Source organism: Staurois parvus, unplaced genomic scaffold, assembly GCF_062004578.1.
Source record: "Staurois parvus isolate SC_StPar_1 unplaced genomic scaffold, SC_StPar_1.0 ptg000090l, whole genome shotgun sequence".
NCBI classification, from domain to species: Eukaryota; Metazoa; Chordata; class Amphibia; order Anura; family Ranidae; genus Staurois; species Staurois parvus.
Window position 1 is genome coordinate 6,340,737 of NW_028317886.1, and position 12,529 is coordinate 6,353,265.

The 12,529-nt window shown below is 39.2% G+C and overlaps 1 protein-coding gene across 2 annotated transcripts in view; it reads left to right on the forward strand.

The window, feature by feature from the left end:
• Positions 1-12,529, forward strand: part of FSTL5 (follistatin like 5) — an 841,716-nt gene that overhangs the window by 452,731 nt on the left and 376,456 nt on the right. For both annotated transcript variants that reach the window (XM_089670377.1, XM_089670378.1), the window contains exon 6: positions 11,496-11,616. In XM_089670377.1, coding sequence (XP_089526503.1) covers positions 11,496-11,616 — 121 coding nt within the window. The remainder of the gene's footprint in view (positions 1-11,495; positions 11,617-12,529) is intronic.

Here is a 12,529-nt window from a genome sequence, read left to right on the forward strand (position 1 = left end):
TTTTTTCTACAGTATGTATTGTAGACTCCCTTATGAATGTAACCACTTTGCCATGTCTCACACCTAACTTATGCAATTTCTTTTTTTTCTTACATCTTTTTTTTTTATTGGTATAAAAGGTACATAACTCAGGGGTAGGTACACAAGTATGAGCAATAACAGAGCATATCAACAGTAATCGTTCAAGTACATTTACATGGGGTATGACAAGCAATACATAGTAGAAAGGAGCACAGGGTATTCATGATAATCTGGTTGTCTATGTGAACATTTTCCTATACTTCCAGATATTCCAACGGTTTTCAAATGTTGCACGTTAGAGAATTATTGGCTAATAAGTGTTTGTATGTGTGATTTTGTTGGACCATGGTGATCACTTCTGAGATGTTGGACCATGGTGATCACTTCTGAGATGTTGGGGGAATCAATTGATTTCCATTTTTTGAGTACGATCGTTTGAGCTGCTAAGAGTATATGAGTGAGTGCTGGTCTAAAGGAGGAAGGGAGTGTATCTATGCCTAGATTTAGCAGTGCTAGGCTTGGATTTTGGTTGAGTAGAATGCCTGTTGTGGATGATAGGAGTTGAAATACCTGCTTCCAAAAACTAGTTAGGGAACATGTGAAGAAGATGTCCCATTTGGCTACATTGGTGCCAGCATAGGGAGGATGCAGAAGGGGAAAATTTGGCTAATTTGAAGGGAGTGTAGTGCCATCAATTAGTTATCTTTATTGTCATCTCCCAGTGGTTGACGCAATGGGTCACTTGATAAGTCTCACAAAATGCACTGGTGCTCTGTGAAGGAGGATTGTAGGTTAGTTTCCCATTTCAGCATAGTGTTAGTCTTGGTGAAGGTCAGCTTATTATGTAGTATGTTGTAAAAAAGGGATATGCCCTTTTCTACTGGTTTTTGTATGGTATAGAATTGCCATATTTTGGGATGTATTTGTGGCTCTGACATAGGGTGTTTATTAAAAAAATGCAGAATATGAGCGCCGGTAAAATGAAGTTCTCTAGAACTAAACTCGGTTATTATAGAGTCTATATGTTTGGGTTTTGAGTCATAAAGGAAGTCATTGATGGACTTTAGGCCATAGTGTGTAAAGGGCCGTAGTGTGAGGGCATCTAGAATATGTAGTCGGAATCTGATGATCACATCTGGTTGCATTTACCTTTTGATTATGTAAGAGTCTCCATGCCAGCAGTGATGCTTGTATGGGTGGCTGTAGTGTGGAGACATCCCATGGCCTCCATAGGTCTCTTAAAGGAGTGTATATAGATTATTGGTGGGTAGTTAAGGCATTTTCTACTTCTAGCCAAAGTGGGCCATCTGTGCCTCTGAACCAGTATTTAATTTGGTCCATACAGACCGCCCAATAGTAGTCTCAGATATCTACTAAACCTGCACCTTCTATTGACCTGTGTGGGGTTAAGCATGAGTACAAACATCTAGGTTTTTTACCATTCCAGATAAATTATAGACTCAACAGGGTTTTGAAGTATTGGTCCGTTATAGGGATAGGTAACACTCTGAATATATACAGTCAGGTCCATAAATATTGGGACATCGACACAATTCTAACAATTGTGGCTCTATACACCACCACAATGGATTTGAAATGAAACAAACAAGATGTGCTTTAACTGCAGACTGTCAGCTTTAATTTGAGGGTATTTACATCCAAATCAGGTGAACGGTGTAGGAATTACAACAGTTTGCATATGTGCCTCCCACTTGTTAAGGGACCAAAAGTAATGGAACAGAATAATAATCATAAATCAAACTTTCACTTTTTAACACTTGGTTGCAAATCCTTTGCAGTCAATTACAGCCTGAAGTCTGGAACACATAGACATCACCAGACGCTGGGTTTCATCCCTGGTGATGCTCTGCCAGGCCTCTACTGCAACTGTCTTCTGTTCCTGCTTGTTCTTGGGGCATTTTCCCTTCAGTTTTTTCTTCAGCAAGTGAAATGCATGCTCAATCGGATTCAGGTCAGGTGATTGACTTGGCCATTGCATAACATTCCACTTCTTTCCCTTAACCACTAGCCTACAGGGCACTTATACCCCCTTCCTGCCCAGGCCAATTTCCAGCTCTCAGCGCTGTCACACTTTGAATGACAATTGCGCAGTCATGCAACACACATATGAAATTTTTATCATTTTTTTGTGACAGATAGAGCTTTCTTTTGGTGGTATTTAATAACCTCTGGGGTTTTTATTTTTTCTTAAACAAACCAAAAACCACTGAAAATTTTGAAAAAAAAATGTTTTTCTTAGTTTTTGTTTTAAAATTTTGTAAATAAGTGATTTTTCTCCTTCACTGATGTACACTAATGAGGCTGTAGTGATGGGCACTGATAATATGCACTGATGGACACTGATAGGTGGCACTGATGGGCACTGATGAGGAGGCACTGGTAGGTGGCACTGATGGGCATTGACATGCATCACTGATGGGCACTGAAAGGCAGCACTGATATATGGCACTGATAGGTGGCACTGATAGGTGGCACTGATAGGTGGCACTGACTGGCACTGTTAGGCAGCACTGACTGGCACTGTTAGGTGGCACTGACTGGCACTGACAGATGGCACTGATGCGCACTGATAGGCGGCACTGATGTGCACTGATAGGTGGCACTGATTGGCAGCACTTATAGGTGGCACTGATTGGTATTGATAGGTGACACTGACTGGCACTGATGGGTGACACTGAAGGGCATCTCAGATGGGCACTGATATGTGGCATTGTGGCACTGATGGGCACTGGCACGTGGCACTGTTCAGCTGGCACTGATGGACTCTGACAGGTGGCACTTCTGGGGCCACACTGATCATCATCGCACACTGATCATCAGTGCCCTGATGATCAGTGTACATGTCCCCTCCACGGAAAGCCGATTACCGGCTCTCCTCTCCTCTCGAGCTGCCAGCGTGACAGCTCGAGAGGAGAGAAATGCAGATAACTGGCATTTCCCTGTTTACATGAGATCAGCTGTGATTGGACACAGCTGATCACATGACCGAGCCGACATCTTCGGCTCTTTCCGTGATTGGTGATCCCCTGTGCACAATCGCCGTGCTGCGCGCTCCCTGAGCTGCGCATGCGCGGTGAGAATGGCATGACGTCACATGACGTCCTATCAGAACGAGAAAACCACCTTGCACCCGTCATTGGACTATATCGCGGGCGGGAGGTGGTTAAAAAACTCTTTGGTTGCTTTTGCAGTATGCTTTGGGTCATTGTTTATCTGCACTGTGAAGCTGCGTCCAATGAGTTCTGAAGCATTTGGCTGAATATGAGCAGATAATATTGCCCGAAGCACTTCAGAATTCATCCTGCTTCTTTTTTCAGCAGTCACATTATCAATAAATACAAGAGAACCAGTTCCATTGGCAGCCATACATGCCCACGCCATGACACTACCACCACCATGCTTCACTGATGAGGTGGTATGCTTAGGATCATGAGAAGTTCCTTTCCTTCTCTATACTCTTCTCTTCCCATCACTCTGGTACAAGTTGATCTTGGTCTCATCTGTCCATAGGATGTTGTTCCAGAACTGTGAAGGCTTTTTTAGATGTTGTTTGGCAAACTCTAATCTGGCCTTCCTGTTTTTGAGGCTCACCAATGGTTTACATCTTGTGGTGAACCCTCTGTATTCACTCTGGTGAAGTCTTCTCTTGATTGTTGACTTTGACACACATACACCTACCTCCTGGAGAGTGTTCTTGATCTGGCCAACTGTTGTGAAGGGTGTTTTCTTCACCAGGGAAAGAATTCTTCGGTCATCCACCACAGTTGTTTTTCGTGGTCTTCAAGGTCTTTTGGTGTTGCTGAGCTCACCGGTGCATTCCTTCTTTTTAAGAATGTTCCAAACAGTTGTTTTGGCCACGCCTAATGTTTTTGCTATCTCTCTGATGGGTTTGTTTTGTTTTTTCAGCATAATGATGGCTTGCTTCACTGATAGTGACAGCTCTTTCATTTGTTGTAGCCCGTGAGGAATAGAGCGGAAAAATCTCGATAGCTTGCTGGGTTGTGGCGGCTCTTTGCAGCATTGCGGCATGGTGCCAGGGCCCTGGGACCCACAGGTGATGGCGGTAGCTGTGTCGGAGTTATGAAAGCTCCAATGTCCATGGATTCCCCCTGCAGCCAAGCAGAGCTCTCAGCTCAGGTGTCTATCTTAGAGCTTGGTCGCCACTCCCCCCCAACTATTTTTTTTTTTAATTGAAAGCTCAAATGATCTTCATTAGGTTTAGTGTTTAGCCTATATAGGAACTAAGATGGTTAATTAGACTCCTTGAAATAATGCACTAAATGTGCATACATGAACAATGGGTATTTTTATGCACTTACCAAACAGATATAACAGAAAATGTCAAACGTATGTTGATCAGACAAAAAGGTAGCAAACAAAAAGACAATTGTTAGGGTTTGAATACATTTTATGTGAAAATTCTCTACTCTTTTAATTTACCCCAGTGAATATGCTATATATGCAGATATACTGTACATGTGAAACACTAACTGACAAATATGCCATTAAAAATATATCTGGGGGAAAAACTTATACAGTACATCTCTGCAATACACACACATTAACGCATGTCTTGTCTCTTTAAGAACTCACCAAGCACAGAAAAAATGCCTGTTCATATTGCCAGAAATTCATAGTGCTGCTGTCTTTCTGTAGTGAGCTGAAAACACTGCTTGTTCTGTAATAAGATGCCAATCAGTGTTGTCATCGCTACCTTAGTTTTCCTTTAGCTGACTACAGAACAGCTCCTTATACTATGGATGACGAAAGGTGATGTGTTCTGTAGTACAGAAGGGAAGAACTCCCAAGCAGTGGATTTTGGAACACGTATCCCATATGCTATGGAGATGACGAGATCAACAGGTATTTTTCACTACTTGCCTTTTTTTTAAGAGACAAAACATGAGAAATGTGCATATATTGCAAATATGTACTAAAATTGTTTTTTTTTCCATCCAAGCATACACTTCAACAATAGTGGTAGGGTTAAGTAACTATGCAAGTACATTAAGTACAGTGATTATGATATGCACAAAGTATTTGTGATCTGTTGTGACCATAGTTACATAGTTAGTCTGGCTGAAATAAGACAAAAGTCCATCTAGTTCAACAAAAAAGTTATAGTCCTATACCCACAGTTGATCCAGAGGAAGGCAAAAAACCCAGCAAAGCATGATCCATGCAGGAGAAGAAATTTCTTCCTGATCCCCCCGAGAGGCAATGGGATATTCCCTGGATCAACTTTACCTATAAATGTTAGTATCCATTTATATTCTGTGTATCTAGGAAAAAATCCAGACCTTTTTTGAAGCAATCTACTGAGCAGGTCAGAACGAACTCATGAGGGAGTCTATTCCACATTTTCACAGGTCTTACTGTGAAGAAACCTTTCCATATTTGGAAATAAGATCTCTTCTCCTACAGACATAAAGAGTGCCCCCTTGTCCTTTGTGATGACCTCAGGGTGAATAACTCTACAACAAGTTCACTATATGAACTACTTATGTATTTATACATGTTGATCATATCCCCTCTAATCTCTTCTTTTTAAGAGATTGAATAAATTCAATTTCGTGAATCTTTTCTCATAGCTGAGCTCCTCCAATCCTCTCATCAGTTTGATTGCCCTTCTCTGCACTTTCTTCAGTTCCCCAATATTCTTTTTGTGAATTGGTGCCCAAAACTGAACTGCATATTCCAGATGGGGTTTTACTAATGATTTGTACATGGGAACAATGATATCTCTCTCTGGAGTCTATACCTCTTTTAATACAAGAGAGGATTTTGCTCTCTTTTAAAACGCAGCTTGGCATCGCATGCCATTATTAAGCTTATGATCTACCAGAACTCCTAGATCCTTCTCCACCATTGATTCCCCCAGTTGTACTCCCTCCTAGTATGTATGATGCATGCATATTTTTAGCCCCCAAGTGCTTAACTTTACATTTATCCACATTAAACCTCATTTGCCACATGGTTGCCCAATTAAACAGTGCATTGACGTCGGCTTGTAAGTTGGAGACATCCTGTACGGACATTATTTCACTGCACAGCTTGGCGTCATCTGCAAAGTCTGAAAGGGTATTTTTAATCCCAGACCCTATATCGTTTATAAATATATTAAAAAGTAAAAGTCCCAACACTGAACCTTGGGGTACACCACTGACGACCGTAGACCATTCAGAGTATGAATCATTAACCACTACTCTCTGAATACGATCTTTTAGCCAGTTTTCTATCCATTTACATACTGAGTTTTTCAAGCCTGTAGACTTTACCTTACACATTAGCCGTGTGTGGGGAACTGTGTCAAACGCTTTTGCAAAATCCAAGTATACCACGTCCACACCACTTCTCTGCCCAAGGTTTTGCTTATCTCCTCATAAAAAGAAATCAGATCTGGTTGACAACTTCTGTCTTTCTTGAATTCATGCTGTCTGTTGCTTAAAATATTTTTTTCAAGCAAGAACTCATCTATGTGGTCTTTTTTTAAACTCTCCAGCATCTTCCCAACTATGGAAGTCAAACTAACAGGTCTATAATTACTTGGTAAAGATTTTGATCCCTTTTTAAATATAGGCACCACTTTGGCCTTACACCAATTCAGTGGTACTATGCCAGTCATTAAAGAGTCCCTAAAAATTAGAAAGAATGGCTTTGAATTGACAGAGCTCAATTCCTTAAGGACCTATGGGTGTATGCCATCCAGTCCAGGTGCTTTATTCACCTTTATTCTATCTAAATATTTCTGGATCATATGAGTTATGAGCCAAAGTGGATCATCTGGGCCTGTGTGAATTGCATACCCATTATGGACAAGAGGTCCCTCATGCTCCTTTGTATACACAGCTGAAGAAGGTATTTAATACATTTACTTTAATTTTGTCCCCAGTCACCCACTCTAGATTATTTTGTAAAGGACTTACATGCTCGGACCTGACCTTTTTACTATTAATATATTTGAAGAATTTTTGGGGGTCTGTCCTGCTATCTTTTGCAATCTGTTGTTCATTTTGCGGCCTTGATTTCCTTTTTACATATTCTGTTATATTCTTTGTAATGTTTAAACGATGATAGCATTCCTTTATTTTTTATATTTTATTAAAGCTCTTTTCCTATTGTTTACAGCTTTTTTAACTTTGGCCATAAGCCACATAGGTTTTATTTTTAGCCTTTAAACTTGTTGCCCATGGGAATATATTTTGCAGTGTGTTCATTGATACCAATATTCCCTCCCAGTCTAAGTCTTGGAGAGCAGCTCTCAGCCTTGGAAAGATAGCTCTCTTAACGTTGAGTGTTTTTATTTCTCCCGTATGTGCTTGTTGTTTATAGCTAACAATAAATGAAATCATGTTATGGTCACTGCTACCCAGATGTTCTTTTATATGGACATTAGTAATAAGCTCTGCATGGTTAGAGATTACCAGGTCCACTAGAGCACAAGTATAACACATTTCAAATGTTTACTAAATAGCAGGACTAAAGTCTCCAAATACACAACTCATATAACCTCAAAGACATATACTAAATTCATATTTGTGAAATCCATTTAACAATCTCCAAATATAACCTCAGTTGGGCACAACAATGGGAAAAAAACAAAGGAAAACAAAACACAAAACTTAAAAAAACCCAATATAATCAGCCCATAGCTTCCTATTTATGTGTATTAGTCTCGTGTTGGATTTTCACTGAATCACGACATGCTCTGCAGTGAAATACAGTTTCTGAAATTTGGTCCTTTAGAAATATTTAAATATGTAAACTATATTTTTATATATTAACAGTTATTAGAAGATTTCCGCATTAAAATACTTATCAGCAAAGGTATAGGTAAAAATTCTAGTCATATAGCTAAAAAATAATTTGGAATATAAACAATACATATACTATTTACAACTCTCAAACTATGTTTTGAACATAATCGAGTAAAACAGGTTAGAGAATTCACATGGATAAGTAAGTTCTCAGTGTGGACCCTATGGCCCTAATTTCCTGATGCTATGATCTTGAAAAAGAAAAAAATCCACACATTGATCTTTACATCTATTAAAATTAACAAATGAGGGCCTGAAACGCACTCATTTAGTACTATAATTGAAAGATTTGCATGCAACAAGCAGTTTCACAAGAGACTCAGTATTGACAGCACAGGTAATTCCCCTTCACAGGATACCTTAAAAGATATCCCTATATCAAGTTAAAATATATATATTTTTTAAATGTTTTGACAATTTTTGTGATCATGGTTTTCTTTTACCATCAATTTGTTTAAACTTAGTGGCTCTTTTTAATCTAATGAAGTGCTTCAACAAGTCAATAAACAAGCTATTATTCCACTTGAGTGGGTAATAGCAAATGTCTTAGTAGTTTCAAGATGTATCTCTCATTTACAACTGATGCAACAGTGATAAGTAGTTGTTTGACAGCCATAGGCTGTATGTGCAATTTAGAAAATCTAAAACCAAACATACACAGAGGTAATAAGTAACTGCAAAAGCAAATATAGTGTATAGTGTAAGCATACAGTATATATACACTGACCAGCCATATTATTAGATACAACTGTTTTTAACAAAAATTGCTAATCAACCAATCACATGGCAGCAACTCAATGCATTTATGTATCTAGACATTAGACGTGGTGAAGACAACTTGCTGAAGGTCAAACTTAGCATCAAAATGGGGAGGAAAGGGTATTTAAGTGACTTTGAACATGGTATGGTTGTTGGTACCAGACGGGCTGGTCTGAGTACTTAAAAAACTGCTGATCTACTGGGATTTTCATGCACAAATATTTCTAGGGTTTACCTTGTTTATGTCAGAGATCAGAGGAGAATGGGCAGACTGGTTCGAGATGATAGAAAGGCAACAGTAGAGAGTGAGAAGCACCATGTTTGCTTATTACCCTAATAAGCATGCGAGGAGTGTGGAACAGTGGTGACAGCATGCAGTGTACAGTGGCAGACTGTAAGGAGTGTGGGGCAGCGGCCGATAGTGTAGAGTAGCAGTGACAGCAAGGAATTTGAGGCGGTGGTGATGGTTGGCAGTGTAGAGTTGCAGTGGCAGCAAGAACTGTGGGACAGCAAAGTGATCTCCTACTTCACTGGCTCTGCTTCTAGCAATGAAAGGAAAAGGAGGAAGCCATAGAGAAGTAGAGGAACTGCTAGTGGGCCAGCTCCTTATGTCATGACCTCAGGCCATTAGCTTGTAAAGAAAAAAATTCTCTTGCGCTCTATGACCCAGCCTGGGGTAGATAGATGCAGCCCGGACTTGGAAGTTTCTACCACCAGTGCATATGGGGTTGTGCAGCTCCAAACAAGGCTGGGGAAGCCTGACCAATACTGATAAGCGAAAACAAACAGAACGCGCACCAACCTTGTGCATTACCTCAGTAAGCCAAAAAAGCTCTGATGAAGAAAGTTTGTCCTTCGAAACGCGTCAGTTGTTCCCTGAGTGTCCACTCCTCTGATGGGACTCACGCAGGCTGCTTTTATCCTTAGTCCCTTTTAGGACTTACATGCATGATTTACTTCAGTGTTTGTGAGTATTATTCTATTATCAATAAATTTTGGCTTACTGAGGTAATGCGCAAGTTTGGTGCGCTTTTTGTTTGTTTTCGCTTTTCAGCATTAGCTTGTAAAGCCAGAGCATGTGCTGCTCAGCAAACCACATTTGTTAGTGAATTAGCCATTTGTACGCTCTCATAGTTGTGTGCATCTTCATGAGCATTTCATGTTCATAGTAAAAAATGTGAGAATAAAATCTGTCTTTTCGGCAGATTTGCAATTGCATTGATGAAACAGCAAGTGCTTGTATTCTTAAGGTAAATCTGGGCAAAAGCATATACTAGGGCAGTGCTGAGCTTTGATCCTAAAAGTCTAACAGCAATACCAAGTAAACCACAATTGAATTAATTACTAACCTGTGTAAGAGAACAGCAATTGTTGCACCTTTGAAGCCACAAGGAGTGTTGTAGAAAATATAAAGTCCATGTAAACTCTAAATCAGTAATATTTTGTTTGCTAAACCAATTTGAACTATAAACAATTGCCTTTTTTACATAAAATGCTTGTTTTGACCCTTTTTACCCATTGTTGAATCTCAGTGCTGCTGACCTCATGCACCCACTTTGCAGCCACTTCTTGTCTACATGCATGCAATGTAGCATGGTATTCCTCAGGTTGGGCTTCCTAATGGTGGCAACAGTCATACTGTATGCTGAAACAACCACTTCATAGCCACTGATAGTGTCGGGGTGGCAATGGAGGAGCAGAGCTGAGATTCAGGGACAGAGAATTGTCACCCTATTACAGGAAGTGTCTGAACAAGGCCCTTATGGCAAGATCTGGGTGCTTTTTTAATGAAAGCTGCACATTTAAAAAGATTGAAAATGGCTTTCAAAATTACATTAACACATTAAAACATTAATGAGAGTTTAGAGACTATGTTTGCAAATACATTATCTTACAATATATGTAATTTTACAGGAAGAAAAAGGTTTTTGGCACTGGAATAAAGGAAAAAAAACACTAATTTCCTCTTTTACAATTTTTTTTAACTCAGTCATATATACTCAGACCTATAACTCTGTAATTAGCAAAGCTTAGACTCCCTGCTGACTGGTGAACTCTAGCCCTCACTCGGCAGAAGGTGTGTTTGACATGTGTAGAGAGGCCACTGCTTCCACCCAGGGAGCAAGAGTTCTTCTCTGCAGCATGCTGGTAGGGAATCGGATTTTCTGCTCGAGATGTTGCTATGTCTAAAGGAAATGAACTGTAGGATCCTACATACCATTTATGTGTACAGATGGACTTTAACTTATATAATAATACCAGAAAATATAGTTACATCAAGAAAAAACTAAGTAGCTCTCACACATGCTTCTTACCTTGAGGAGAGTGATTCATTGTAAATTGTTTTAGAAATCCGTCTGGAATATCCACCACCCACCCCCTTCAACCCCAACCCCCAAGAAATTATTTCAGGACTAACTTTCTGGAGTAAAGAATATTACTAAATACTGAAGTCATGGACTTTTGTACAATGGTACCCTTCCGGACCAGCCATTATGCATATAATGACAGTCTGCTCCCCTACTTTACCGGGTGGACATACCGGTACATCCTTCGGAAACAGTCATGTGATCTCACTTTGATTGGGAACAGATGATCATAGGCAAATTGTAACAAGCCAAAGGAAAGTGGACCAATCACAGCATCACAAAATGTACACACAGGCTGCAGTTAGCAGTCAAGTCTCACATACAGCCGGTAATCAGGAAGCACTGTTGGTTCTCATGCACTGACTTTTGTATTTATGTAACATGAAACATGCTTCAGTTATGTATTTATGTAATTGTATTTATCGAAAAAAAGCACTTTATGTTTTTCACCTTCACTGAGTTTTGCTGATGTGATGATGATGACAATGATAACTGCTTCTATTTACAGGTAATTAAACAGGAAGGTTTTGGGAAAATGCTGAGGGAATGTTCCCTGTATGACCTCATGAAGTATGATGATTCAAATGGTGACAAGCATTTGTCTCTGGATGAGTTCTACAGAGCATTTAGTAAGTACTCAAGAAAACTATTCTGCATCAACTCACACTGAAACGATATAAATGTTGTGGGTGTTGCTGTGGCTTAGTCATTAGCACTTACATCTTACAGCAATGGGTTCCTTGGTTTGAATCTTGGCAACCTATGTATTAGAAATCTGGCAAAGACACTGTAATTCTATGCAAAAAGGTTTTCATCTCTTTCAGACAATGCCTCATAAAATTATTGAAGGTTGGATATGACTGAAAGGATATATACATATAAATGTTAACGTTTATTTTAGGGCGAAAAAGATACTGTCTCCAATACATACACATTTGCCACATTTGTTTTCTTTAACCACTTCAGTACTGGGCACCTTTACACCCTTACTGCTCAAGCCAATTTTCAGCTTTCAGAGCTCTCTCACGGTTTTAATGACAATTGCATGGTCATGCAAAACTGTGCCCAAGCAAAATTTTTATCATTTTGTTCACATAACTAGTGCTTTCTTTTAGTGGTATTTAATCACCACTGGGTTTTTTTTGTTTTTTGTTAAAAAAAACTAAAAAAAGACCAAAAATTAAAAAGCAAAACAAAACAAGTTTTTCTTTTTTTCTGTTATAAAATTTCGCAAATAAATAAATGTTCTTCATAAATTTAGGCCAACATGTATACTGCTACATTCCTTTAGTGAAAATAACCCAAATTAGTGTTTATTATTTAGTCTGTAGGAAGGTTATAGAGTCCATATCTGAAAATTGATAAATTCTGATGTACTGACGGCCTAACTCATTTCTTGAGACCCATAAATATCAGAACAGTACAGATAACCCCCAAATAACCCCTTTTTGAAAAGTAGACAGTCTGTGGTATTTAGTTAGACACATGGCAAGCTTTTTCAAGTTGTAATTATTTTGGAATAATTTTTTGGAAAATGTTTTT